At 47.2% G+C, this 27,720-nt stretch overlaps 1 protein-coding gene across 1 annotated transcript in view; it reads left to right on the top strand.

Annotated features, from left to right (window-relative positions):
• Positions 1-1,650: 1,650 nt before the first annotated feature.
• The window catches only part of LOC142302191 (beta-1,3-galactosyltransferase 5-like), an 84,208-nt gene continuing 58,138 nt past the window's right edge, over positions 1,651-27,720 (top strand). The window contains 1 exon segment of the mRNA XM_075343278.1: positions 1,651-1,701. Within this exon segment, the coding sequence (XP_075199393.1) occupies positions 1,699-1,701 (3 nt within the window). The 5' untranslated portion in view covers positions 1,651-1,698.

The raw sequence follows: 27,720 nt of genomic DNA, 5'->3' as shown, positions 1-27,720 counted from the left end.
ACCACCCCTTTCACTCACGGACGAGGAGCGATGCTCGAGTCCCCGGATCCGGCCCACCGTTCGAGCCACCGAGCAGCAGCAGCAGCGCCGGACCCGAGTTAGCGAGCGCGCAGCAGCGGCGGCGTCCTCCCCGCCCGCGACAGCCCAACCTCTATACTTATACTGCAAAGCTTTATGGGGAAGTCCATGTTGCCACACCACATGTGTGAAATGGAGCTGGGCTTTTTTTTTTATTGCGAACCACGAGTCTTATCGCAGATTGTCCTAATTTGTGTGAAAGTGTGGATTTCAAGAAATTCTACTAAAACTCGATCCACTCGTTTCTAGTTGTTGGTTGCTGCACCTCGGACTCACACGGAGCGGAACATGAGACATAAGTGTAAGGATAGCTCGGCCTCTCATGGGCCCGTGTCCATCATTATAGTTGGCTCACTTTCTCATGTGCAGGGCCATTCCCATATATGTGACCTGTAGAGAGGCTATGCCACCAAGTGTCTGGTGTATAATGGCGGTGTACGGTGCACAATCACTAGACAAGTTTTATACACACGTCTTCTCTAAAGACTACTACTTTCCCGCTCACTTTTTGGACTCTTTCCCAGCAAACGTTTTTTCAGGTTACGATTATATGACTTTCCAGTGTGATACAAGGTAATAAACCGCATAATGACCTGCAGATAATTACTGCTGGTGATAAAATAATTCAAGTGTATGATAGATTCCAACCTCAGAAGCCTTTCATCCCATCATTAAAAATATGACATTTATGTAACCTCCCTTCTGTCTGAAATGATGCAGACAATAATGTACATACAGTACGAGGGGTGACGTGTGGACCCATTGCGGTCCCCTTCCAGCAGTTACAAATGTGCAGGTGGCAAAACCTTCAGCCATTAGATAGATTCAAAACAGCTGCAAGATAAAGAACACAGGTCTGAATAATTGTTCAAGGATTGCTAACCTAAGCTAGAAACAAAAGGAGCACGTACCAAGCTGTAAAGAAAAGCAATAGCATGTAAATTACCAAAAAAAAGAAAGCATTCTGGAAGTCATTGAGGGACTCGATCAGTATTATAGCAAACCCCACACCCCCCACTGGGAGGTCCATGGGGGCAGGAAAATCACTTAAATGGACGGAAACAGTTTTTGGGCAGACGCCTAGATGCATCTCTGACTCCCAGGTCGCTGCTGGGAACAATGGTGTCAGAGGATCACTCCACTTTTACGGAGTGACAATGAAACATACAAAACCAAAGATAAAATGGATTTTACAGAAAACAATTGAAGTGGCGCTCACAATGGTATACCAAACATGTGAGAGCCAGGGTCCGATTCCAGCACAGTGAGTGGGGCTGGGTTAGAGCGCGCCCCTACCCGATACATGGAGGAGATCACCATAGACGCTGCGGCTTCCAGAAGCCTCGAGGATTATGAGACACGCACGGTCCACTGACTGTCAATGAGAGACGCGCCCTTTCACTGTCTTTATAATATAGTTGGATGGGGAATGTCTATTTGTATAGATGACGTTTTACATTTTGTGATAATGGCTTGTTGTATATGACGTATCTGAAGAGCGATTTAAGGGAGTAGATCTACGTCAGGAAGTAGGTGGGGACCTGGTGAAGCTCACTGTGAAGCGAAACGGCTGCCGTCCTGTGCCCCCCGCGCTTCAGAAATACGGAATCATCCTTTACCATGGTGAGTGCCATGGGAATGTTTTATTTTTTGTGCCAAAGATTTCTTGTATGTATCATAAGTGTTTCCCCTCCGTTATTGATCTGAGCCAAGGAGGGTGCATGTGCTACACAAATGAATTCCCACAGACTCAGGCGCTCGGGAGCTGCCGAATTCCTGCTGTTTATGGGATTTGTAAAAAGAACATGTTAAATCTTCTTTCCTGTATAATGACTTGTATAACCTGCTGCCTCCAGCCCTCGGGCGATGTTCACACGCAGCGTTTTTGCATTTTCTCATTACTTTCCATATTGAAAAAAATGCTGCAAAAACACTGAATTGACGCATTGCTTCTGTCAAAATCGCAGCCGTCTGCCACTCAGTCAGGAAAAAAATAATGGCGTGATTAGATTCATGAAATGTCGTAGGTTTCGCTGGGACTGCAAAAATCACCTTTAATTTATATAAAACTCTTGAAAAAATGCTGGAAAAAAACCACCCGAAAACGCAATGTGTGAACATAGTCTCAATAGTCGGCCAGGTCTCCCCGAACTTCCCCTTCAACTAGGACTACAAGTCACCGGGAAATGGAATTGTAACATCTTACCACATTATCTGGCTTGTGCTGTGTGATATCAGACGCAGGAGAGAGGGATCCTCATAAGCCCTACGTGGACAATGCAAGAACTGCCAAAAATTAGAAGGAAGAGGCACCCAACACACCCTGTATTACACATAGAGAAGGGGCTGCAATACCCCCTGTATTACACATAGCGGAGGGGCTGCAATACCCCCTGTATTACACATAAAGGAGGGAATCCGATACACCCTGTATTACACATAGAGCAGGGGCTGCAATACCCCCTGTATTACACATAGCAGAGGGGCTGCAATACCCCCTGTATTACACATAAAGGAGGGAATCCGATACACCCTGTATTACACATGGAGCAGGGGCTGCAATACCCCCTGTATTACACATAGAGGAGGGGCTGCAATACCCCCTGGAAGATATTTAAAGGAGGGGCTGCGATACCCCCTGGAAGACATGTAGAGGAGGGACTGCAATATCCCCTGTACTACACATAGAGGAGGGACTGCAATATCCCCTGTATTACACAGAGGAGGGGCTGCAATACCCCCTGTATTACACATAGATGAGGGGCTGCAATACCACCTGTATTACACATAGAGGAGGGGCTACAATACCCCCTCTAAGATATGTAGAGGAGGGGCTGCAATATCCCCTGTACTACACATAGAGGAGGGGCTGCAATATCCCCTGTTTTACACATAGAGGAGGGGCTGCAATACCCCCTGTATTACACAAAGAGGAGAGGCTGCAATACCCTCTGGAAGACACATAGAGGAAGGGTTGCAAAACCCCCTGGAAGACATGTAGAGGTGGGCTGCAATACCCCCTGTATTACACATAGAGGAGGTCTCATACTCGTTCTAATAGTTAGATAGTGGGACTGCTATAGTCATAAAGGCTATGCACTAAGTGCAAGGGCTGACAAAAATTAGAAGGAGGGTCTGCAATACCTCCTGGAAGAGACATAAAGGAGGGCCTCAGAATACAATTGTTTTCCTATTGCTAAATAGGAAAGGGTTATTTACAGTTAGAGCAGTTAAACTGTGGAATGCCCTACCACAAGAGGTAGTAATGGCAGATACTATAACAGCTTTTAAAAGAGGGCTGGATGATTTCCTCAGTGCACACAACATTGTTGGTCATAAGTGACTTAGGGACAAAGTGTAGAACTGGTGGCGGAAGGTTGAACTACACTGTGTGCAGAATTATTAGGCAGGTTGTATTTTAGAGGATTTTTTTACTATTGATCAACAACTATGTTCTCAATCACCCAAAAGACTCATAAATATCAAAGCTTAATATTTTTGGCAGTTGGGTGGGGGGGTTATATTTGGCTATCTTAGGAGGAGATCTGTTTTTGCAGGTAACTATTACTGTGCATATTATATATTATATTCCATATTCATATTTGGAGGGCAATTGCCCCCATGTTGCTTCCTTTTGCAGCCCCCTAGCACAATGTACGACCATTTCCCAGCCATTTTACAGCACAGAAGTTTGGGTCTCCATTGACTTATATGGGTTCTGGGTTCGGGTTCAAATTTGGATAAAGTCCAGCTAAGCCCAGTGAACCCGAACATAAATGAGTCTGCTCATCACTAGTCATTATGTGGAGCCCCATCACCTTCAGGTCTCTTCAGGGTCTTCAGGGACTTCACGTGCTGGGAATCTTCCGGCGTCAGGTGGGTCAGGTTAACTTCTATGGGAATCGTGACACCACTCTCGGTTTTGCGGTCAGTGGGGACCGCCACTGCAGTCTGGGGAGCGTCTGGGGCTGATGGTAGACGCAGTTAGATGGTGTAGCCTCCCAAGAGTGAGGGCTCAGGTGTAGGTGCGTGGTACCACAGGTCGCAGAGTAATTCACACACAGTCCAGGAATGTCTTTCAGGGTTTTTACTCACTTTCTCAGATGTCACAGTGAGTCGAACCGGGCGATGCTGTGAGCAACCAGGGTAGAACCAGGTATCCTCAGGCTGACATAGGGGTGACTGCTGGCTCGCCTTCCTAGCCCTTCTTGTTTTGAGGTGATCCCTACGTGGAGTATTCTGGGATCACCCAGGGAAGTTGCTTCCACCGTATCTCCCCTTTCTGGCCCGTTTGCTTGCAGCATGGACCAAGTAATTCCGGCTGCTGCCTTCTGTCCCTTATGGCCTCCCTCGTTGCTGCGCGGCTGCGGACTCTGTGTGGTTGGATGAAGTGCCTGCAGCACCCTCACCAGCAGGTTTAGCAGGCCAAGTAGATGGGTTCCTGCTCTGGGGACCTATTTCCCCGTGTAGGCCTGGTCTACCGGTAGTCCCCTTACTCAGCCACCTCTCCAGCACTTCGTCCCTAATGGGTTTTCAGGCAGCACTGCTGGGTAGCCGTTCTCCCCCCCGCCAGCAGCCACTACAGGTGCAGGGTCTGGCTAGTGTCCTGCTCTTCAGCCCTCCACTCCAGACTCGGCTGCTCCACTCCTACTCCTCTGACTGCCACTACACAACTCCTTTGTCCAGTTCCAACACCCACCACTAGCTGGGATGCCAGGGCTACGCCCCCTACCTGGGTCTGCCTAGGGGTCCCCTCTAAGCTGTGTGTGTGTTCATAGTTACTTCGTGTTTGTGTGTTCACACCCTAGTCAGCCTTTGGGATTACCTGTTTTGTACTCACTCACCTTGAGTGCAGTACTCAGTGGCGCCTGACCAGGTCAGGAGCGCCACATTCCCCCTTAGTTATCATCAGCACGTCCTCGGGCTGCAAAGACAAAGCATTTTAACCCTTTTTTTTAAAACATTTAAAACAGTATAAAACATAAAAAACATTGTGCCAGGTACCATTTTCCACCACCCTCCACCCATAAGTCCATTAACCCACCCAAAACCCTCTCAGCCGAGCCGCGTCTTCGGCCACTTCTGGCAGGATTGTAGAGGCGGCGTTCTTGGTCAGGAACACTTCTCTGTGGTGGAGAGCCAGGCCCCATAAACAGGCGTGCTCTTAGCTTTTGGATAGCAAGCGCCATCACAGGCGTGCCTCCAGGTGGTGCAGAGCCAGGCCCCATCAACAGGCGTGCTCTGGACTGGTACCTCTGGAGTAACTACACACACTGCGAGAGTTTGTGGCTATTGCCAGTTCATAGCCTATGGTCCTTATTATGAAAGTGCACAAAACGGGTGCTAAAACAGGTGGATCTCACAAAAGTTCTTGTGGGCGCATCATCTTGAACAGGTAACATTGCTTAACTGGTAATCTTGAGCTTGACTGTACTTTTCTTTACCTTACATTGACCTCCTCCTCTCACAACCAGGGCTCTTGCTTGTAGGGCTCTGACAGCTGGGGGGTTCTGCATCTTCTTCTGTAGCTTTAGCTTGGTCTTTAGCTTGCTGTGCTAGCTGTGGTTCTTCCTTTGGTTCTTGCTGTAGTTCTTTTTCCTCTAGTGGCGATAACCTCTGGGACTCAGTGGGGGTAGCATGGCTGTAGCTGGAGCTCTTTGGGCATGGCACTACATCCAGAGCATCCCAGCCCCTTTCATCTTTGTGCCTGGTGAATTCCACTAGGTCTCCCATATCTAGGTCACGACCCGGGTGTCCTCGGGGCAGGTGGGACCGGTAATCCCTTCGGCTTACAAAAATGCCCTCCTTGATGCCAGGTGCCACTATAAACCTGTAGCCGGTCTTCAGGTTGAATTCTTCAACCACTCCGCGGTGGAGAGGACCTCTAACCTGGTGCTTGGCTTTTCTGAGAGACTGCTTTTCCTCCAGATCTCGGGCTGTCACCTCTTCTTTCTGCTTGTCTGGGGTAGGCTGCACAAGGGGTGGTCTTGTTCTTCCACGGCACCATATTCTGCTGGCTGGCCTCCGCATCACTGCCACCTCACTGTCTGCGGGCTCCCAGGTAACATGCAGACTGGGCATGAAGACTTCCTCTGTTTCTTCTGCGGCTGGGGGTGTTGCGACCTCTTCCCAGCGGGAGTAGGGCAACATTGTGACCTCCGGGCCTCCCTCACTCTCATAGGGTTCTGCATCTTCCTCCGGCTGCTCAGGAATTGCCACTTCAGCCTCTAGGCATCTCCTCCTCCCCCTTAGTGGTCTTGAGCACGCCTCCGGTTGCTCCGGCAGCAGCGCTGGGGACAGGCGTTCATCAGAGGGCCAGGGTGGTGGGCTCTTCTTAGCCGCAGAAGTTGTTGGGACCGCTTTGGGTCCGGGTAACTGCCTGGGGATCAGGTATCGGTCCACCAGGTCCTTGGAGAAGCGCGCGCTCAGCTCCTTCTTCAGCCGCAGAAACACGGGATCTTCTCCCGGCGGGGATACAGGACCCGGTTCTCTGGCCGGTGGCTGGGGTACGGTGGCTGCTTCGGCTCTGCAGGCAGGGGTAGACGGCGTTGCGACCTGGTCTGGTCTGGCCGGGTGGGACGCTGCTGCGGCCTGGTCTGTCTAGCCGGACGGGGCGTTGTTGCGCAGGGCGTCGCAGTGGGGATCATACCGGGAATCGCGGTGGGGATCGCCTTTTGCAGCGGTGGCGGGGTCAGCACACCCGACAGGACAGGGGAAATGTAGGACTCGCCCAGAGGCATCAGCAAGGGGGTCTGGGTGTTTACTTCCTGGCGTGGTCCTCGTCGCGCGGTCCACCTTTCATAGGCATGAACCGCTCCAGCCATCTCCCGCAGCTCTGAGCGGCACTCCATCACTTGCTGCATGATCTTGGCTTGCACCCGGTCGCAGAACTGGGCGAGCTCCCACTCCCACCAGGCAGCGGAGCCTGGTTCAGGGTCACTGCGCGCGGACGCCATTCTTCCTGCGTCGCTGCTCACCAGGTTCTCTGCACACTGCAGCCTGGGTTTCGTTTCTTGCAGCTTAGCAACTTCCCGCCGTCCCTGGACAGTTCCGCCTCCATCTTTCTTGCTCGCGGGTTCAGCGTTCTCTCCCCACACCCCTTCGTGGGCGGTTAATTCTTCTTGCGTGGGCTGCTGTTGTTTCTTGGCGTGCTTTTCTTCAGTGGCAATATGGCGGCGCTTCAAATTTTTCAAGTGGACCGCCAAAGCACATGGTCACCTGTCTGAACAGGTCTAGTCCTTATCCTGTTAGTGACGCCAGAATGTGGAGCCCCATCACCTTCAGGTCACTTCAGGGTCTTCAGGGACTTCACGTGCCGGGAATCTTCTGGCGTCAGGTGGGTCAGGTTAACTTCTATGGAAATCGTGACGCCACTCTTGGTTTTGCGGTCAGTGGGGACCACCACTGCAGTTTGGGGAGCGCCTGGGGCTGACGGTAGACGCAGTTAGATGGTGTAGCCTCCCAAGAGTGAGGGCTCAGGTGTAGGTGCATGGTACCACAGGTCGCAGAGTAATTCACACACAGTCCAGGAATGTCTTTCAGGGTTTTTACTCACTTTCTCAGATGTCACAGTGAGTCGACCCGAGCGATGCTGTGAGCAACCAGGGTGGAACCAGGTATCCTCAGGCTGACATAGGGGTGACTGCTGGCTCGCCTTCCTAGCCCTTCTTGTTTTGAGGTGACCCCTACGTGGAGTATTCTGGGATCACCCAGGGAAGTTGCTTCCGCCGTATCTCCCCTTTCTGGCCCGTTTGCTTGCAGCGTGGACCAAGTAATTCCGGCTGCTGCCTTCTGTCCCTTATGGCCCCCTTCATTGCTGCGCGGCTGCGGACTCTGTGTGGTTGGATGAAGTGCCTGCAGCACCCTCACCAGCAGGTTTAGCAGGCCACGTAGATGGGTTCCTGCTCTGGGGACCTATTTCCCCGTGTAGGCCTGGTCTACCGGTAGTCCCCTTACTCAGCCACCTCTCCAGCACTTCGTCCCTAGTGGGGTTTCAGGCAGCACTACTGGGTAGCCGTTCTCCCCCGCCAGCAGCCACTACAGGTGCAGGGTCTGGCTAGTGTCCTGCTCCTCAGCCCTCCACTCCAGACTCGGCTGCTCCACTCCTACTCCTCTGACTGCCACTACACAACTCCCGTGTCCAGTTCCAACACCCACCACTAGATGGGATGCGAGGGCTACGCCCCCTACCTGGGTCTGCCCAGGGGTCCCCTCTAAGCTGTGTGTGTGTCCCTAGTTACTTCGTGTTTGTGTGTCCACACCCTAGTCAGCCTTTGGGGTTACCTGTATTGTACTCACTCACCTTGAGTGCAGTACTCAGTGGTGCCTGACCAGGTGAGGGGCGCCACAATTACACCTGTAGATAAATTCACAGAGGGGTGAAACTTCAAAAATGGAGTCTTTTGATGGGGAACTTTGCTATTTATAGAATCATAGAATAATAAAATGTCAGAGTTGAAAAGTACCTCAAGGGCCATTGGCTCCACCCTTCTGGCACTTAAGGGTAGGGCTGCCGCCAGGAATTTCTGGGCCCCATACTGGCAATATTTTCAGACCCTATTGAGACTCTACTTAAATTCCACCCCAGCTTTGCCTCCACCCCTCAAATTTTTCACAGTCTTACCACCACTCTCGGCAAGACTCCACTTCTGCAATAATATCCCCCAACAAACTGCCCCTTTGTATAATATCCCTCACATACGCTTTCCCTCTGCATGCTATACCTCATACATGCTTCCCCTCTGTATAATATCTCTCACACACATGCTGTCTCTCTGTATAATATCCTCACTTATACTGTTCCTCTGTATAATACCCCCACATACTGCCCCTCTGTATAATATCCCTAACATACACTGCCCCTCTGTATACTATCCCCCAAACACTTCTCGTCTGTATAATATCTCTCACCTATGTTGCCCATCTGTATGCTATCCCCCTACACATGCTGCCCCTCTGTATAATATCCTCCCACACACTGCCCCTCTGTATAATATCCCCACACACACTAACCCTCTGTATACTATCCCCCATCCACACTTCCTTTCTGTAAAATATCCTCCACAAACCGCCACTCTGTATAATATCCCTTACATATGCTGCCCATCTATATGCTATCCCCCACACACACTGCCCCTCTGTATAATATCCTCACACACATTGCCTCTCTGTATAATATCTCTCCCACACACACTACACCTCTATACAATATCCCATACACACACTGCCTCTCTGTATGATATCCTCCCATTCACACAATGTCCCTCTGTATAATATCCCCCACACACTGCTCCAAGTCCTTTGTTAAGAAAGAAGTAGTGGGTGTGGAGACACGAGGGTTAGTGGGCGCTCTCATACACTAGCCTGGCTGTCTTCAGAAAGACCACACAGACCAGGGCTCATCCCATTGAGCACTTGCACCCCTTCATCGTGGGCAGAACACTACTCAGACAATACAGGGTGCGGGCACCACACATTGGTGAGACTTTATTAGTTCATCAACAGGCAAAAACATATTGAACATTCGCAGCAAGAACACAAGATGGTACAAGCGACAGAGTTTTACCTTTCCGCTAGCCCACCAGGGATTTGATTCTTAATGACTCAGGGCTTCCAGGGCGAGCTATCCCAGCCAGCAGCACCCTGCAAACTGAGAAGAGATAGGGCAAGCTTAGGAAGCAGTTCTGTGCTTTTTTAGTCGAAACCTAAGTTCTTCTGATGACCTCAGGTCACCTGGACTAATTAAGAACAGTTCACCTTTATACAAGAGGTCAACCGTTGGTTCATCACAATGGACACCAGAGAGGGGCGCTAACAAAAACTATGCAAAAAACAATTGTAACACGAGAGGGAAAAAGCAGCACAGTAAAGAATGTGCTCACCCAGCCAGGGAGTGTGTGTTTTGGGATTATATCGCTTATTTGCAGACACTGCCTTGTTTATATACTGATTGTGCATTCTATTATCAGTGCCATGATTCTTCATTGCGGATCAGTACAGGATTATTATGTCCATCCTCCTATTTCATCCCTTCTTTTTATCTTGTCAATCATGTTTTCAGCCTTTGTTTTTGGTGGCCTTATATGTTTTGTATCAATAAAAGCCAAGTTTATATATAAATATATATGTCCCCCTCCTCGTATATATCCCCATCCTGGGCCCCCTCCTGGTATATTTGTCAACTTCCTGGTACGTATGTCCCCATCCTGGTATGTATGTCCCCCTCCTAGTATATATGTCCCCTTCCTAATACATATGTTCCAATCCTGGTTTATTTGTCCCCTTCCTCCACCTGGGATATATGTCCCCTTCCTGGGCACCTCTTAGTATATATGTCCCCATCCTGGTTTATTTGTCCCTATCTTGGTACATATGTCCCATCCTGGGCCCCTCCCGATATATATGTCCTCCTCCTGGTTTTTGTCCCCTTCATGGTATATATGTCCTCCTCCTTGTATATATATATCCCCTTCCTGGGCACCTCCTGTTAAATATATCTCCCACTCCTGGTTTATATGTCCCTCTCCTGGTACATATCTTCCCACCACGGTAAATATGTCTCTGTTCTGTCTCTAACACAAAAAATAATCATTTTACCCAGCCTCCCTGGCTCCAATGTCATGCGCCATCCTCTATGCCTCGCAATGCATTTCAGTTTGGATGGGCGCCCTCAGATGCACATCCAACAGAAGTAGGTGTTTGGGTCATCAGATCCTCCCACTACCACTCCATGCCCCTGAGATTGTCCTCGCCACCTTCATGGATCTGCGTTACCTGCAGCAGTGTGATGAGGTTGCAGAGTGATGACTTCATCACACTGCTGCACACTAGGCCGCGGGAGGATGCGCCCTGCTCTGCCCCACTGTTACTAGCTCCAACACATGGCTCATTTGCATTTGATGCACCTGAAGTGCTTTGCATGCAAATGAGCCATGTGTAGTGGCCTAACAAACATGGCCGGGCCCCTCTGCAGCAACTATGACTGGGGCTTAGTGAAGAGAGAACCATGTAAAATAGCAAATACCCAGGGGATCCACAATATCAACTGCAGTAAATAGCTGAATCCAGGCAACCAAAGATATAAAACCTAAAATATAACTTTTATTGATATATAGCTAAAAGTGAATCTCAATTCACTCAAGGTGAGTAAAAACAGACAAACAATAACAAAAAGATATAGTCATGTTGCCATAGGGCTACATATACCCAATCAGATGCACACTGATACGATATGGCAGCACTCGTATTTCACCAGTTATTTGAGAGTACTACTCAAATGAGGCTGCCTAGGTATAGTATGACTATAGATGGACACACACTACGTTATGCCCTTAGGGCTGCAACCATCATAAATTACAAATAGTGTGTCCAAACATCAAAAGCATACGGGTATCAGGGTTAAATCCCCTAAGGGAACGATCTTACCCGATCTTGCAGACGTAGGAGTGGGCGACCAATGTCAGGACAGCACGGCTCATAGATAGGGGGCTGTCCACCAGCTCATCAAAATCCCATACTTCTATTGCCGAGTGTTCCAAAGTTTACAAAACACATTACTCCCGACGCGTTTCATACGGGGAATCATCAGGGGAGTATAATGCCAGTAATGTGGTATGGCCCATATATATCATACGGCCATATCTATATGCCCAATATCGCTGTAGGCCAAAGGAGGAGAAAAAACACATAGTAAGCCCAAAGATCACAAAGATCACATAGAGTAGCCATATCACACTGCCCTATCCATGAGATACTCACCGCACACGTGCGTGCGTCAGGTACGAATCCTTTTCAAAAAGTGCCGCGCTCCATGATGTGGAGCCGGCCCCTTAAATATACCGGCGCATGCGCAGAAGCACCAAGCCGGCCAGTGACGCGCGCTCCCAGAAGGCACTTTTTTGAAAAGGATTCGTACCTGACGCACGCACGTGTGCGGTGAGTATCTCATGGATAGGGCAGTGTGATATGGCTACTCTATGTGATCTTTGTGATCTTTGGGCTTACTATGTGTTTTTTCTCCTCCTTTGGCCTACAGCGATATTGGGCATATAGATATGGCCGTATGATATATATGGGCCATACCACATTACTGGCATTATACTCCCCTGATGATTCCCCGTATGAAACGCGTCGGGAGTAATGTGTTTTGTAAACTTTGGAACACTCGGCAATAGAAGTATGGGATTTTGATGAGCTGGTGGACAGCCCCCTATCTATGAGCCGTGCTGTCCTGACATTGGTCGCCCACTCCTACGTCTGCAAGATCGGGTAAGATCGTTCCCTTAGGGGATTTAACCCTGATACCCGTATGCTTTTGATGTTTGGACACACTATTTGTAATTTATGATGGTTGCAGCCCTAAGGGCATAACGTAGTGTGTGTCCATCTATAGTCATACTATACCTAGGCAGCCTCATTTGAGTAGTACTCTCAAATAACTGGTGAAATACGAGTGCTGCCATATCGTATCAGTGTGCATCTGATTGGGTATATGTAGCCCTATGGCAACATGACTATATCTTTTTGTTATTGTTTGTCTGTTTTTACTCACCTTGAGTGAATTGAGATTCACTTTTAGCTATATATCAATAAAAGTTATATTTTAGGTTTTATATCTTTGGTTGCCTGGATTCAGCTATTTACTGCAGTTGATATTGTGGATCCCCTGGGTATTTGCTATTTTACATTTTTGAATTATTGCCTTATGGCAGGTTTTCTTGCATCGGACATAGACACCAGACAATGGGCCACAGAGGCTAAGGATGTATTTTCGGAGAAAAACCTAGTTTTAAAAAAATACACACCCACTCTAAGTGGGGCATTTAAAGATCTTACTAGGATCTATAAAGATCGTATAACATCTTGGTGGGAGGTCCAATCCTTGGAAAGCTATCTGAAGGACAAAATTGTCCCACGACATCTGAGAATTACATTACAACCTGGGTTTCGTCATAAGAATGCTGAGTTCATGAACCTTTGGGAAAAGGAGGCAACTGAAAGTTCCCTCAGGTTCATGAGACTGCTATTGGAGGAGGAGAAAAAGAATCTCACTAGTCTGGAGGACTCTCTGAAGGAACATATAGATATCACCCGTAAATTTAATGGTGAAGGAGACTTTGCCAATAAGGAGTTAGTCTTGCAAGGTGTTATAGAAAAATTCCAATATAGACTAAAAGAAAGGAAACATAGATTCTATATAAGAGACCTACAGGACTTTAAAGAAAATAGGGTATATTTTTCCTTTAATAGTCGCAATCCTCGACAGAGTGAGACAGACATCTCCTCGACCGACGCTGAGCTTTCAGACTCAGAGACCAGGACTAATTCTTTCAGACCCCCACAGCAGTATAAAAAATATAGGGGCAGAGGAAGATCGAACTACAGGGGAGCCTCACAAAATTTTGGCAACAGGGGGGGTTTTTTAGACAACCAGTATCACCTGAGGAGCAAAGGACAACTGAACCCATAACCAGTGGCGGGGCTCCTCGGGTGATCAATTTGTCTTCAAGATCCCTTTCTGAAATGGAGTTATCCATTCTAAACAAAGGTTTGTCTTTTGTGCCGACAACCGATTTTAATGAATTTGAGGCAATTAAGGATTTGCACCTCTTTGCAAGACGTCTCAAATGGAAAAAATTTTTTGAAAAACAGACGGAAAAAACATCGTCCGAGTTGGGGATTCCAGGGGAACTTCTGGAAGATGTCAAATTACTCTTCCATCTTGGGGACACTAACCCAAATGACTTGGGTGAGGGCCCGTTTACAAGTTTAAAGAATAAGAGTGTTAAGATGCCTCCAGTCATGACAGAGGTTGATGCTATTGATATTTTTGTCAACTTAGTGACGGACGACGTAAGGAACAGCATGTGGGGACGGAGAAGTCAGTATAATCTCACAAAAACTGAGATGCTCAGTCTTAGAAACCTAGAGAAGGATTCCAGTATCACCATAAAACCCTCTGACAAAGGGGGGAATGTGGTGGTACTGGACTCTAATGATTACAAGCAGATCTGTTTAAATATCTTAAATGACAAATCATGTTATGCCAGGCTGGACTCAAACCCTCTTCCGAGGTATAAGGAGGAACTTAAGACGCTACTAGGGGAGGCCTTGGAGTCCAATGTCATTGACAAGAATGAATTTGAGTATCTTTTACCGAGTTTTCCAATAGTGGCGACTTTCTACATCTTGCCTAAAGTACACAAGGGTTTAAACCCTGTAAGAGGTCGCCCTATTGTCTCAGGCATAGGTGGTCTAACAGAGAGACTGAGTGTGTATATTGACAAGATTCTGCGTCCCTTCGTACTGTCCCTTAATTCTTATCTGAGGGACACGACAGATTTCTTGCGTCGTATAGAGGACATCTATTTGGAAGAAGGCATGCTTCTATGCAGTATTGATGTTGAGTCGTTATACTCGTCTATTCCACATTCAGCGGGGATGAGGGCCACACAGTACCATCTGGAATCAAGAGGAAGCCAGTTCTGCCACCACAACGATTTTGTCATCAAGGCACTGGAATTTTGCCTCACCAGGAATGTATTTACATTTGGCGGGAGGTTCTTTCACCAGCTCAGGGGGACTGCGATGGGGAGTTGCTGTGCCCCATCGTACGCAAACCTCCTCCTGGGCTGGTGGGAGGACACAGTGGTGTTTGGTGGCCTTCTGGATACTGAGGACGTCGTCATATGGTTGAGATACATAGACGACGTCTTCATTATCTGGAAGGGCCAGGAGTGTGACTTTCACCGTTTTATGGCCAGTTTGAATGACAACAACTTAGGTTTGAGCTTTACGAGTGAAATTGGCGGGGATAAACTGGCTTTCCTTGATGTAATGGTGGAAAAAGGACCGGATGGCCGACTTGTGACCTCCACCTTTAGGAAGGCCACATCCTCCAATTCTTTGCTAAAGTGGGAGAGTGCCCACCCTCACCCCTTGAAGAGAGGAATCCCGAAGGGGCAGTTCATCAGGATGAGGCGTAACTGCTCAGAGGAGGCAGGCTTTAAACAACAGGCCTCGGACCTGATGGGACGCCTGAGGGATAGAGGTTACCCTGAGGGGGTAATCCATAAGGCATACAAGTCTGTGCGCAACATTGACCGTACTACATTATTGAACCCCAACTATAGGAAGGAGGAATCGGCTGATATCCTTAGGTTTATTACAACATACAATAATGGGGCGGGAGACTTCAGGAAAACCCTCTCGAAGTACTGGCATGTCTTGCAGATGGATCCTCTCATAGAGAAGCATCTCCTCACATATCCATCCATCACATATAGAAAGGCTAAATCCTTGGGGGATAGGCTTGTTCATAGCCATTTCAATGAGGATGGGCCAGAAAGAACAGGAAATGCAATCTATGGATGTTTCAAATGTCATGACTGTGTCAATTGTAGATATGTTGAGGAGGGGAAGACTTTCATTAATCATACGAATGGGAAAACCTTGTCCATCAGATCCCTTATTACTTGTAAATCTAAGGGTGTCATATATAGGATAGAATGCACTTGCGGAAAACTATATATTGGCAAAACCATCAGGGAGTTACGGAGACGTGTGGGCGAACATAAGAATGACATCCTTAGGAAGATTGATACGCCAGTCGCCAGACACATTAATAATTTCCATGGTGGTGATTTGGAGAGCTTTAAAATCATGGGAATTGATCTTATTCGCCCCCTGGTTAGAGGGGGAAATTGGGACAAGCTAATACTTCAGAAAGAATGTTATTGGATTTACACTCTCAATACCATGGCACCTATAGGCTTGAATGAGTCCTTGTCCTTCACGCCCTTCCTGTAGGAGCACCTTAGCAAGCAGGGTAAGTATAGAAGGGAAAGACGACGCCCGAGTGGGGGCACCAGAGGCGTGGGTGTACTTAGGGTGCCGACCCCCACATGTTAGGTAGGGGTAGATTGTGTCAAGGGCAAGATCTTAGTGTGCACTATAGTTTCCCCCCCCCCCCTCCCCCCGTCTTTATGCCCTGTATGCGATGGGCCTTTTTCTATATAGGTCTACCTAGTTCCATCTGGCCTGTCCTCACTTGATTTTCCAGCATTGGTTCCTGAGTCAGCTTAAGGACCATTCTATGATCAATATGAATAATAGATTTGTTTTTATCAGTTTCCATCTATATATGTGATGTTGGGACATGTAGTATGCCTTGATATGCTCAACTAAATAGGTTCTCTTTCTCATACGTTACTATCCCCTAATTGATTGTTCCCTATATGTGGATTTCCCTTCCCCCCCCCCCCCCCCCCCCCGTTTTTGAATTTTTCTCTTTGTATTCGTTCTGCGGCCCCGGCATTTGTTCCCTATTGCAGCTCAGCTGCATGATTTCCTGCTTTGGATATCATGATTGACAGCTGATGGTTTGTCCGAAAATAATATAAGCCTCAGGTGGATGGGTCTATGCCTCACTGGGTACATTATTGACTTGCCGATATAGGCGTTTTTTACCCACCATGTCTGAGCGGTATTAGCCAGCATGGATTTCTTATGATGACGCCGGGCTAGGCGAACCGGAGCTTGTTTATGTTGCGATAGCAACACGCTCTGGGTTCTGACTGGTGGAGCCAGCAGGCGTGATTTGCCAGGTCGTGACGTGCACTTGGTTAACTTCCGCCCGCTTCATTGCGACGCGGCGGCCGATGACGCGTGCTTCCGGTCCGGGTGCCTTCTGGGAGCGCGCGTCACTGGCCGGCTTGGTGCTTCTGCGCATGCGCCGGTATATTTAAGGGGCCGGCTCCACATCATGGAGCGCGGCACTTTTTGAAAAGGATTCGTACCTGACGCACGCACGTGTGCGGTGAGTATCTCATGGATAGGGCAGTGTGATATGGCTACTCTATGTGATCTTTGTGATCTTTGGGCTTACTATGTGTTTTTTCTCCTCCTTTGGCCTACAGCGATATTGGGCATATAGATATGGCCGTATGATATATATGGGCCATACCACATTACTGGCATTATACTCCCCTGATGATTCCCCGTATGAAACGCGTCGGGAGTAAGGGACTTCATCCCCCTCTTCTTCACCAGCCACAGGTCGTCATGGCGATTATCTGATTGGCCTGGAAGCTTAAGGTATTTATGACTTTGGGTGATGGTAGAACCAAAGCCAAAAGCTGCAGAGAAAGACAATTCTTTGTAATATTGGCGGGAAAACTCCCAAAGCAGGTTTTGAAGTGCGACTTTAATGCTAGAAAGATGAAAAACACATTGCCAGAATCCCTGCGTCGTGCGGAACCCAGCGCACCGTCTCACCTGACGAGGAGATCGACGGAATCACGACAAATTAGTATTGGCCAGTAAAATTGTGCTAGAGGCGTTGTGTTTGGTATCAATGTAACTGTAAAATCGAGATATTAAATATGACGCTAATATCTTTCACCTGTGTGACCCAGGGGCAAAGATATGGAAAACCCTAGAATTATGGAACTCTGTGACCATCTCAAGCCCAGCCCACAAGTGACTGTAAAATGATGTCACAGGCAAGGGGGGCTAGCAAGAGCATAAGAGACAGTTCCTGTCTTGGGGGCTCAGTCAGCACGAGGAGGGCATCATGAAGGGTGATGCTGGCCGATTCTAACATCTCTTGGAGTTCCCTCCTACTCCCTAAGCAGACGTCACTTCTATGGCACAAGCTTAGTAAGTTTCACGTTTATACCTTTTATTTTATGTAACTGTTATGCCGTAATGTGTATTGTTCCCTTTTGTAAATTCCTGTATATTCTTTAAACACTGCCTATTTTCGGATTAAATATATAAAAATTTAAGAATTTCTTTCCTTATGCTTTATATACGAATCCAAAACCCCGAAGGGCCTTATGCTATCTGAAACGGGTTCCCAGCTACCTGTAGAAAGTCTGGGTGGTGGCAGCGTAATTGTTATTGCATAGAATTATTGGAGTGCTATCATTAAGGGTACCGAGGTATATAAATATTCCATTAGCAGGAATCAGAGATATACATTTACCCTTGCTGTGAGACCTCCAATATTTGGCATTATCAGCTCAGCAGCCTCATCTTATGCATTGTCCTGCAGTACCAAAAGTGGCCTGCAGACAAGGGGGGCGCTAGAGAGTAGTCGTGTGTAACAAATCAGTGAACAGCTGCGGATTTCTGAGTGACTTCCCCGCCCGTTCATGACAAATTGGTGGCAGCGGTGGGATATATAAAGCATTAGTGATCTGGTTTGAGCAATCATCCCTTTCACTAAAAACTTGCAAAAGTTTTGAGGATTGAACTCAGTGTTTAAATATACCTGGAACAATACTGTACGTGTAGCAGTTACCCCCTCCCCTTCTCTCTTGTTTTCTATCCTATCTTTTATTTGGCAATTATGGATGCTGTGTCAGAAGCCTGGTACAATCAGCAGAAGAAGGAAGTTCTTGCTGCACTCTGCAGATCCAAGTTGATTGATGGCCATGGCAAAACGAGGCAGGACCTCATTAAAGAACTTTTACAATGGGACGCAGAGCACGTTCATTCCCCCAGTGCTGGAGAAGAGGAAGCAAGCCAAGCCCAGGATAGTGCTTCTGCAGAGTCCCCACCATCAACTGCAAGCCAGAGCAGTGACCGGGGCAACATGGACTCTTTCCTGAAGATGGCTCTACAACAATTCGCTGCAGATGACCGGCAGGGACGGCTAAGCCTCATTCAGCAATATCGAGAGGCTGAGAGAGCCGAGCGAGAGGCTGAGAGAGCCGAGCGCCAGGCTCAGGCCGAGCGAGAGGCTGAGAGAGCCGAGCGAGAGCGCCAAGCCCAGAGAGACCATGAATTGAATATCCTCAAAGCCCGGCAGCAGACATCTTCCTCACTAAACGGTGAGTCCAATAATGCCAGCAGCTTTAAGCCCCGACCGGAGCACTTTCTTGTGATGGAAAAGGACGGGGATTTGGACACCTTTCTGAGGGGATTTGAAAAGACTTGCTTGCAGTACCAGTTGCCCTCAACACAATGGGCACAATACTTAACCCCAGGGCTGCGAGGCAAGGCCCTGGACGCGTTTGCCAGTCTCCCTCAAGAGCAGAGTGGAGACTATGGGGCCATAAAGCAGGCCCTAGTACGGAAGTATCAGCTGACTCCGGAGGTGTACCGAAAAAAATTCCGGACCCTCCAGCTCGGACCTCATGACAGCTACAGCGATTTGGAGGGTGGGCTCCAGCGCACCTTTGACCAGTGGATCCAAGGACTGTCCGTTACAACCTTTGAGGAGTTAAAGGACCTCATGGTGAAGGACCAACTCCTACATGTCTGTCCTGTGGAGGTTCGACAGTTTGTTATGGACCGAGAGCCCAAGGAGGCCTCAAAAGCAGCCCAGATTGCCGACGCCTATGTGGCCAACCGTGCATCGGAGGTGCGGAAGCCGTCCACCACTAGCTGGAAAGGGGGTAAGATGACAACTACAACCACCCCTGCCCCTACCAGCCGACCTCCCGTAGGTCCTGTTTCATCCACCAGTGCCCGGCCCACCTCTGACACTCGCAGGTGTTTTTCCTGCAACCTGCCTGGACACCTCAGCTCTGGTTGCCCAGAGAGGCAGAAGAGGAACCCCACATCCAAGGCCCAAGGGCCCACTGGAACTGTCCTTTTGGCAAGGAAGGCGGGTGGTAGGGCCTGCGAAAACCTACACCCCGTCACCGTAGGCGGAACCCCCACTGTGGGGCTCAAGGACACTGGGGCCGACAGAACACTGGTCCGCCCTGAACTGGTACCCCCTGAAAACTTTATCCCGGGAAAACTCCTGACTGTCGCCTTGGCGGGGGGTGTCCACCACTCCTTCCCAATGGCCCTGATTCCCCTCGACTGGGGTGCTGGGAGAGGGTGGAGGGAAGTGGGGGTGGATGAACATCTACCAACCAATGTTTTATTGGGGACTGATCTGGGGCGATTAGTTGCACAATTTCTCCCTGATGATCCTCCCGAATCCAAAAAGTCATGTGATACAAATGTTGTTGATCAGTCATGTGATGCAAATGTTGTTAAATCATGTGATGCAAATGTTGTTGATAAGTCATGCGACCCGAATGCGGATACCCAGAACGTAATTACAAATGTTGTGCATGGTAATAAAGTGGAGATTTGTACAGGGGAACTCAGCCATGCCACGCGGCAGGGTGACGTGGCTGAGGACGACCCCAAGGTAGCAAGTGTCTGTACCGACAGAGATGGAGGCAGACATGAGAACCACGAGGACAGTGGTCAAGTGCAGCTGAGCAGTGTCACAGCGGACAGTGACACAGCCAGTAGTACCTGTCAGGCTGATGGGGGAAGAGTGGTTATTCCCCGGGGAGACAGCCTTCATCGGTGCTGTCACCCGCAGTCAGAGTGCCCAGAACGCAAATGAAACCTTGCCTGCTGACACCTCTTCACCCAGAGGGATAACGGAACTGGTTACGGACCCAGAGCAGGTCCCAGAGGGTCCTGGTGAGGTTGGAACCTTAACGTCACTTTTGGCTGCTTCTAGCCAAGAGTTTCAGGTGGCTCTACGAACTGATGCCAGTCTAAAGACGTTAAGGGACCTCGCAGAGAAGCCCTCTTCCGAGACCGATAAGGAGAAGGTATTCTGGGACCAGGGAAAGTTGTACCGGGAGACAATTCCCTGTAACCCCCAACAAGAGTGGCTGAAGGAAAAACAGCTGGTGGTGCCTCACCGCTTTAGGAGTGAGTTGCTGCGGATTGCCCATGAGATCCCACTCGCCGGACACTTGGGGGTTAGCAAAACCAAGGCCCGGCTGTCTCACCACTTCTATTGGCCCAAAATGGGGACAGATGTTGCCAACTACTGCCGCTCCTGCATCACATGTCAAAGAGTGGGAAAGTCAGGGCCTGCTCCCAAAGCTCCCCTGATCTCTTTGCCGGTGATAGAGGAGCCTTTCCAGAGGGTCGCTGTGGACATTGTCGGGCCTCTGGCCGTCCCCAGCAGCTCTGGAAAACGGTTCGTCCTTACTGTGGTAGACTATGCTACCCGGTATCCGGAGGCAGTGGCTCTGTCCTCAGTTAGAGCCGATAAGGTGGCAGATGCCCTCTTGACCATATTCTCCCGAGTAGGATTTCCCAGGGAGATGCTTACCGACCAGGGGACTCAGTTCATGTCTCGTCTAATGGAGGCTCTCTGTAAGAAAATGCAGGTGCGGCATCTGATATCAAGCGCTTATCACCCACAGACCAATGGTTTGTGTGAGCGATTTAATGGTACCCTTAAGCAGATGCTTAAGATGCTGGTTGAGTCACATGGACGCGACTGGGAGCGGTATCTCTCACACCTGCTGTTTGCCTACAGAGAGGTACCACAGGCCTCAACGGGATTTTCCCCCTTCGAGCTCCTGTATGGCAGACGAGTCCGGGGGCCTCTTGGTCTGGTAAGGGAATCCTGGGAAGAGGAACTGAATTCCCCAGAAGTGTCCGTTGTGGAGTATGTCATTCGGCTCCGTGACAAGATGCAGTCAATGACGCAGATGGTGCATGAGAATATGGCGCAAGCCCAGGCCAGCCAGAAGCGATGGTACGACCAACACGCTCGAGAGCGGGTGTATGAAGTGGGTCAGAAGGTGTGGGTCCTGGTCCCAATGACCCAGAACAAGCTTCAGGCGGCCTGGGAGGGTCCATACCTGGTGCATCAGCGCCTCAATGACGTAAACTATGTGGTCACCATCGACCATGCCAGGAAGAGGCAAAAGGTCTTCCATGTCAACATGATGAAAGCTCATCATGACAGGGAAGCCTTTGCTCTTCCTGTGTGTAGTCTTCCCGAGGAAGGCGAAAGTGAAGTCTTGGTGGACTTGCTCGCCTCAGCCCGGGATGGAGGGTCTATCGAGGAGGCGGCATTCAACCCACAGCTATCCTTGGACCAAAAGTCCCAGCTGCGGGAGGTATTCCGGCCCTACCTGATGACCTTCACGAATGTCCCAGGGAAGACATCCCTAGCCACCCACCAGGTGGACACAGGGAGTCATTCCCCAGTTCGTCAACCCCCATACCGTGTCTCCCTAGAGGTACAAAAGGACATAAAAAGGGAGATCGATGAAATGCTAGTCCTGGGAGTGATCCAGAGGTCCAAAAGTGCATGGGCCTCGCCTGTAGTCTTGGTTCCCAAAAAGGACCGGACAACCCGGTTTTGTGTGGACTACAGGAGGCTAAATGCAATCACAGCACCCGATGCGTACCCAATGCCACGCATCGACGAGTTACTGGATTGCTTAGCCGGGGCCCAGTACCTGACCATCATGGACCTGAGTCGAGGGTACTGGCAGATTCCTATGTCCAAGGAAGCACAGGAAAGGTCCGCCTTCATCACCCCATTCGGGCTGTATGAATCCCTTGTCATGCCCTTTGGCATGAGAAATGCTCCTGCCACTTTCCAGCGATTGGTCGACCAGCTGCTCGAGGGACTAGGAGGGTTTGCAGTAGCTTACCTGGATGACATTGCCATCTTTAGTCCCACTTGGGAGGAACACCTGGGGCACCTGGAACAGGTGCTCAGGCGGATCCAAAGCGCTGGTCTGACTATAAAGCCAGGGAAGTGTCAGATCGGCATGACTGAGGTACAGTACCTTGGACACAGAGTGGGTGGCGGGACCCTGAAACCAGAGCCAGGGAAGGTTGATGCCATCACCTCCTGGCCTACCCCCAAGTCAAAGAAGCAGGTGATGTCCTTCTTGGGTACGGCAGGGTACTATAGGAAGTTCGTTCCTAACTATAGTGCTCTTGCTAAGCCGTTGACGGACCTCACCAAAAAGAAGCTACCGCAAGTAGTCACCTGGACAGATGACTGTGAACGGTCCTTCAGGGCACTAAAAGCTGCCCTCGCCAGTTCCCCAATCCTACAAGCTCCGGACTTCACCCGACGGTTCATAGTTCAGACAGATGCCAGTGCGTTTGGCCTTGGTGCAGTACTCAGCCAGGTAAATGGGAAGGGAGAAGAGCATCCGGTGATGTTTCTCAGCCGCAAGCTCTTATCCCGGGAAGTGGCCTACGCCACTGTGGAGAAGGAGTGCCTCTCTATAGTGTGGGCCCTGCGGAAACTGCAGCCCTACCTATATGGACGCAACTTCACCATAGTGACAGACCACAACCCTCTCAGCTGGCTACATCGGGTGGCCGGCGACAATGGTAAGCTACTGCGGTGGAGCTTGGCACTACAGCAGTATGACTTTACCATTCAACACAGGAAGGGTGTTGAGCATGGCAACGCTGATGGGCTGTCCCGGCAGGGGGATGCCAGCGAGGTAGGCTTAGGAGACGATTGGCAAATCAATCTCCCATGCTACCTCAAAAAGGGGGAGGTGTCATGTAGAGCTGTTGAAGGGACTTCATCCGCCTCTTCTTCACCAGCCACAGGTCGTCATGGCGATTATCTGATTGGCCTGGAAGCTTAAGGTATTTATGACTTTGGGTGATGGTAGAACCAAAGCCAAAAGCTGCAGAGAAAGACAATTCTTTGTAATATTGGCGGGAAAACTCCCAAAGCAGGTTTTGAAGTGCGACTTTAATGCTAGAAAGATGAAAAACACATTGCCAGAATCCCTGCGTCGTGCGGAACCCAGCGCACCGTCTCACCTGACGAGGAGATCGACGGAATCACGACAAATTAGTATTGGCCAGTAAAATTGTGCTAGAGGCGTTGTGTTTGGTATCAATGTAACTGTAAAATCGAGATATTAAATATGACGCTAATATCTTTCACCTGTGTGACCCAGGGGCAAAGATATGAAAAACCCTAGAATTATGGAACTTTGTGACCATCTCAAGCCCAGCCCACAAGTGACTGTAAAAGGATGTCACAGGCAAGGGGGGCTAGCAAGAGCATAAGAGACAGTTCCTGTCTTGGGGGCTCAGTCAGCACGAGGAGGGCATCATGAAGGGTGATGCTGGCCGATTCTAACATCTCTTGGAGTTCCCTCCTACTCCCTAAGCAGACGTCACTTCTATGGCACAAGCTTAGTAAGTTTCACGTTTATACCTTTTATTTTATGTAACTGTTATGCCGTAATGTGTATTGTTCCCTTTTGTAAATTCCTGTATATTCTTTAAACACTGCCTATTTTCGGATTAAATATATAAAAATTTAAGAATTTCTTTCCTTATGCTTTATATACGAATCCAAAACCCCGAAGGGCCTTATGCTATCTGAAACGGGTTCCCAGCTACCTGTAGAAAGTCTGGGTGGTGGCAGCGTAATTGTTATTGCATAGAATTATTGGAGTGCTATCATTAAGGGTACCGAGGTATATAAATATTCCATTAGCAGGAATCAGAGATATACATTTACCCTTGCTGTGAGACCTCCAATATTTGGCATTATCAGCTCAGCAGCCTCATCTTATGCATTGTCCTGCAGTACCAAAAGTGGCCTGCAGACAAAGGGGGCGCTAGAGAGTAGTCGTGTGTAACAAATCAGTGAACAGCTGCGGATTTCTGAGGGACTTCCCCGGCTGTTCGTGACACCACATTACTGGCATTATACTCCCCTGATGATTCCCCGTATGAAACGCGTCGGGAGTAATGTGTTTTGTAAACTTTGGAACACTCGGCAATAGAAGTATGGGATTTTGATGACCTGGTGGACAGCCCCCTATCTATGAGCCGTGCTGTCCTGACATTGGTCGCCCACTCCTACGTCTGCAAGATCGGGTAAGATCGTTCCCTTAGGGGATTTAACCCTGATACCCGTATGCTTTTGATGTTTGGACACACTATTTGTAATTTATGATGGTTGCAGCCCTAAGGGCATAACGTAGTGTGTGTCCATCTATAGTCATACTATACCTAGGCAGCCTCATTTGAGTAGTACTCTCAAATAACTGGTGAAATACGAGTGCTGCCATATCGTATCAGTGTGCATCTGATTGGGTATATGTAGCCCTATGGCAACATGACTATATCTTTTTGTTATTGTTTGTCTGTTTTTACTCACCTTGAGTGAATTGAGATTCACTTTTAGCTATATATCAATAAAAGTTATATTTTAGGTTTTATATCTTTGGTTGCCTGGATTCAGCTATTTACTGAAGAGAGAACCAGGCCCGGGGCTTAATAATGCTAAGTCATTTCCCCAGGCCCCCATTTTCACCGGGCACCATACACCAGTAAGGGTTGTAACGCCCTGATAGCGGTCCTGCTTAAAGGGACTCTGTTTATTATTTTTTTTAAAAGTTTAGAATTAGCAATAAATTTCCTTCACCTTCACAATTGTGTCACTTGTAGATTCTTCACCAGAACATTCACATTTTATCTTTATGTCTAAAGCCTGAAATGTGGGAAAAGGTTGAAAAAAATCAAGGGGGGCAAATACTTTTGTAAGGCACTGTATATAGGACCAGTATTATAGTAGTTATATTCTTGTATATAGGTGCAGTATTATAGTAGTTATATTCTTGTATATAGGAGCAGTATTATAGTAGCTATATTCTTGTACATAGGGGCAGTATTATAGTAGTTATATTCTTGTATATAGGACCAGTATTATAGTAGTTATATTCTTGTATATAGGAGCAGTATTATAGTAGTTATATTCTTGTATATAGGAGCAGTATTATAGTAGTTATATTCTTGTATATAGGACCAGTATTATAGTAGTTATATTCTTGTATATAGGAGCAGTATTATAGTAGTTATATTCTTGTACATAGGAGCAGTATTATAGTAGATATATTCTTGTATATAGGGGCAGTATTATAGTAGTTATATTCTTGTATATAGGGGCAGTATTATAGTAGTTGTATTCTTGTATATAGGGGCAGTATTATAGTAGTTATATTCTTGTATATAGGAGCAGTATTATAGTAGTTATATTCTTGTATATAGGAGCAGTATTATAGTAGCTATATTCTTGTATATAGAGGGCAGTATTATAGTAGTTGTATTCTTGTATATAGGAGCAGTATTATAGTAGTTATATTCTTGTATATAGGACCAGTATTATAGTAGTTATATTCTTGTATATAGGAGCAGTATTATAGTAGTTATATTCTTGTACATAGGAGCAGTATTATAGTAGTTATATTCTTGTATATAGGGGCAGTATTATAGTAGTTATATTCTTGTATATAGGGGCAGTATTATAGTAGTTGTATTCTTGTATATAGGGGCAGTATTATAGTAGTTATATTCTTGTAAATAGGGGCAGTATTATAGTAGTTATATTCTTGTATATAGGAGCAGTATTATAGTAGTTATATTCTTGTACATAGGAGGCAGTATTATAGTAGTTATATTCTTGTACATAGGGGGCAGTATTATAGTAGTTATATTCTTGTACATAGGGGGCAGTATTATAGTAGTTATATTCTTGTACATAGGGGCAGTATTATAGTAGTTATATTCTTGTACATAGGGGGCAGTATTACAGTAGTTATATTCTTGTACATAGGGGGCAGTATTACAGTAGTTATATTCTTGTATATAGGAGCAGTATTATAGTAGTTATATTCTTGTACATAGGAGCAGTATTATAGTAGTTATATTCTTGTACATAGGGGGCAGTATTATAGTAGTTATATTCTTGTATATAGGGGCAGTATTATAGTAGTTATATTCTTGTACATAGGGGGCAGTATTACAGTAGTTATATTCTTGTATATAGGAGCAGTATTATAGTAGTTATATTCTTGTATATAGGAGCAGTATTATAGTAGTTATATTCTTGTATATAGGAGCAGTATTATAGTAGTTATATTCTTGTACATAGGGGCAGTATTATAGTAGTTATATTCTTGTACATAGGGGCAGTATTATAGTAGTTATATTCTTGTACATAGGGGCAGTATTATAGTAGTTATATTCTTGTATATAGGAGCAGTATTATAGTAGCTATATTCTTGTACATAGGGGCAGTATTATAGTAGTTATATTCTTGTATATAGGAGCAGTATTATAGTAGTTATATTCTTGTACATAGGAGGCAGTATTACAGTAGTTATATTCTTGTATATAGGGGTCAGTATTATAGTAGTTATATTCTTGTATATAGGGGTCAGTATTATAGTAGTTATATTCTTGTACATAGGAGCAGTATTATAGTAGTTATATTCTTGTACATAGGAGGCAGTATTACAGTAGTTATATTCTTGTATATAGGAGCAGTATTATAGTAGTTATATTCTTGTATATAGGAGCAGTATTATAGTAGTTATATTCTTGTACATAGGGGCAGTATTATAGTAGTTATATTCTTGTATATAGGGGCAGTATTATAGTAGTTATATTCTTGTACATAGGGGCAGTATTATAGTAGTTATATTCTTGTATATAGGGGCAGTATTATAGTAGTTATATTCTTGTACATAGGGGGCAGTATTACAGTAGTTATATTCTTGTATATAGGAGCAGTATTATAGTAGTTATATTCTTGTATATAGGAGCAGTATTATAGTAGTTATATTCTTGTACATAGGGGCAGTATTATAGTAGTTATATTCTTGTACATAGGGGCAGTATTATAGTAGTTATATTCTTGTACATAGGGGCAGTATTATAGTAGTTATATTCTTGTATATAGGAGCAGTATTATAGTAGCTATATTCTTGTACATAGGGGCAGTATTATAGTAGTTATATTCTTGTATACAGGAGCAGTATTATAGTAGTTATATTCTTGTACATAGGAGGCAGTATTACAGTAGTTATATTC

This window comes from Anomaloglossus baeobatrachus, chromosome 4 (genome assembly GCF_048569485.1).
Source record: "Anomaloglossus baeobatrachus isolate aAnoBae1 chromosome 4, aAnoBae1.hap1, whole genome shotgun sequence".
NCBI classification, from domain to species: Eukaryota; Metazoa; Chordata; class Amphibia; order Anura; family Aromobatidae; genus Anomaloglossus; species Anomaloglossus baeobatrachus.
Note: the sequence above shows the minus strand (reverse complement) of the source record. Positions and strands in the feature narration are given on the sequence as shown.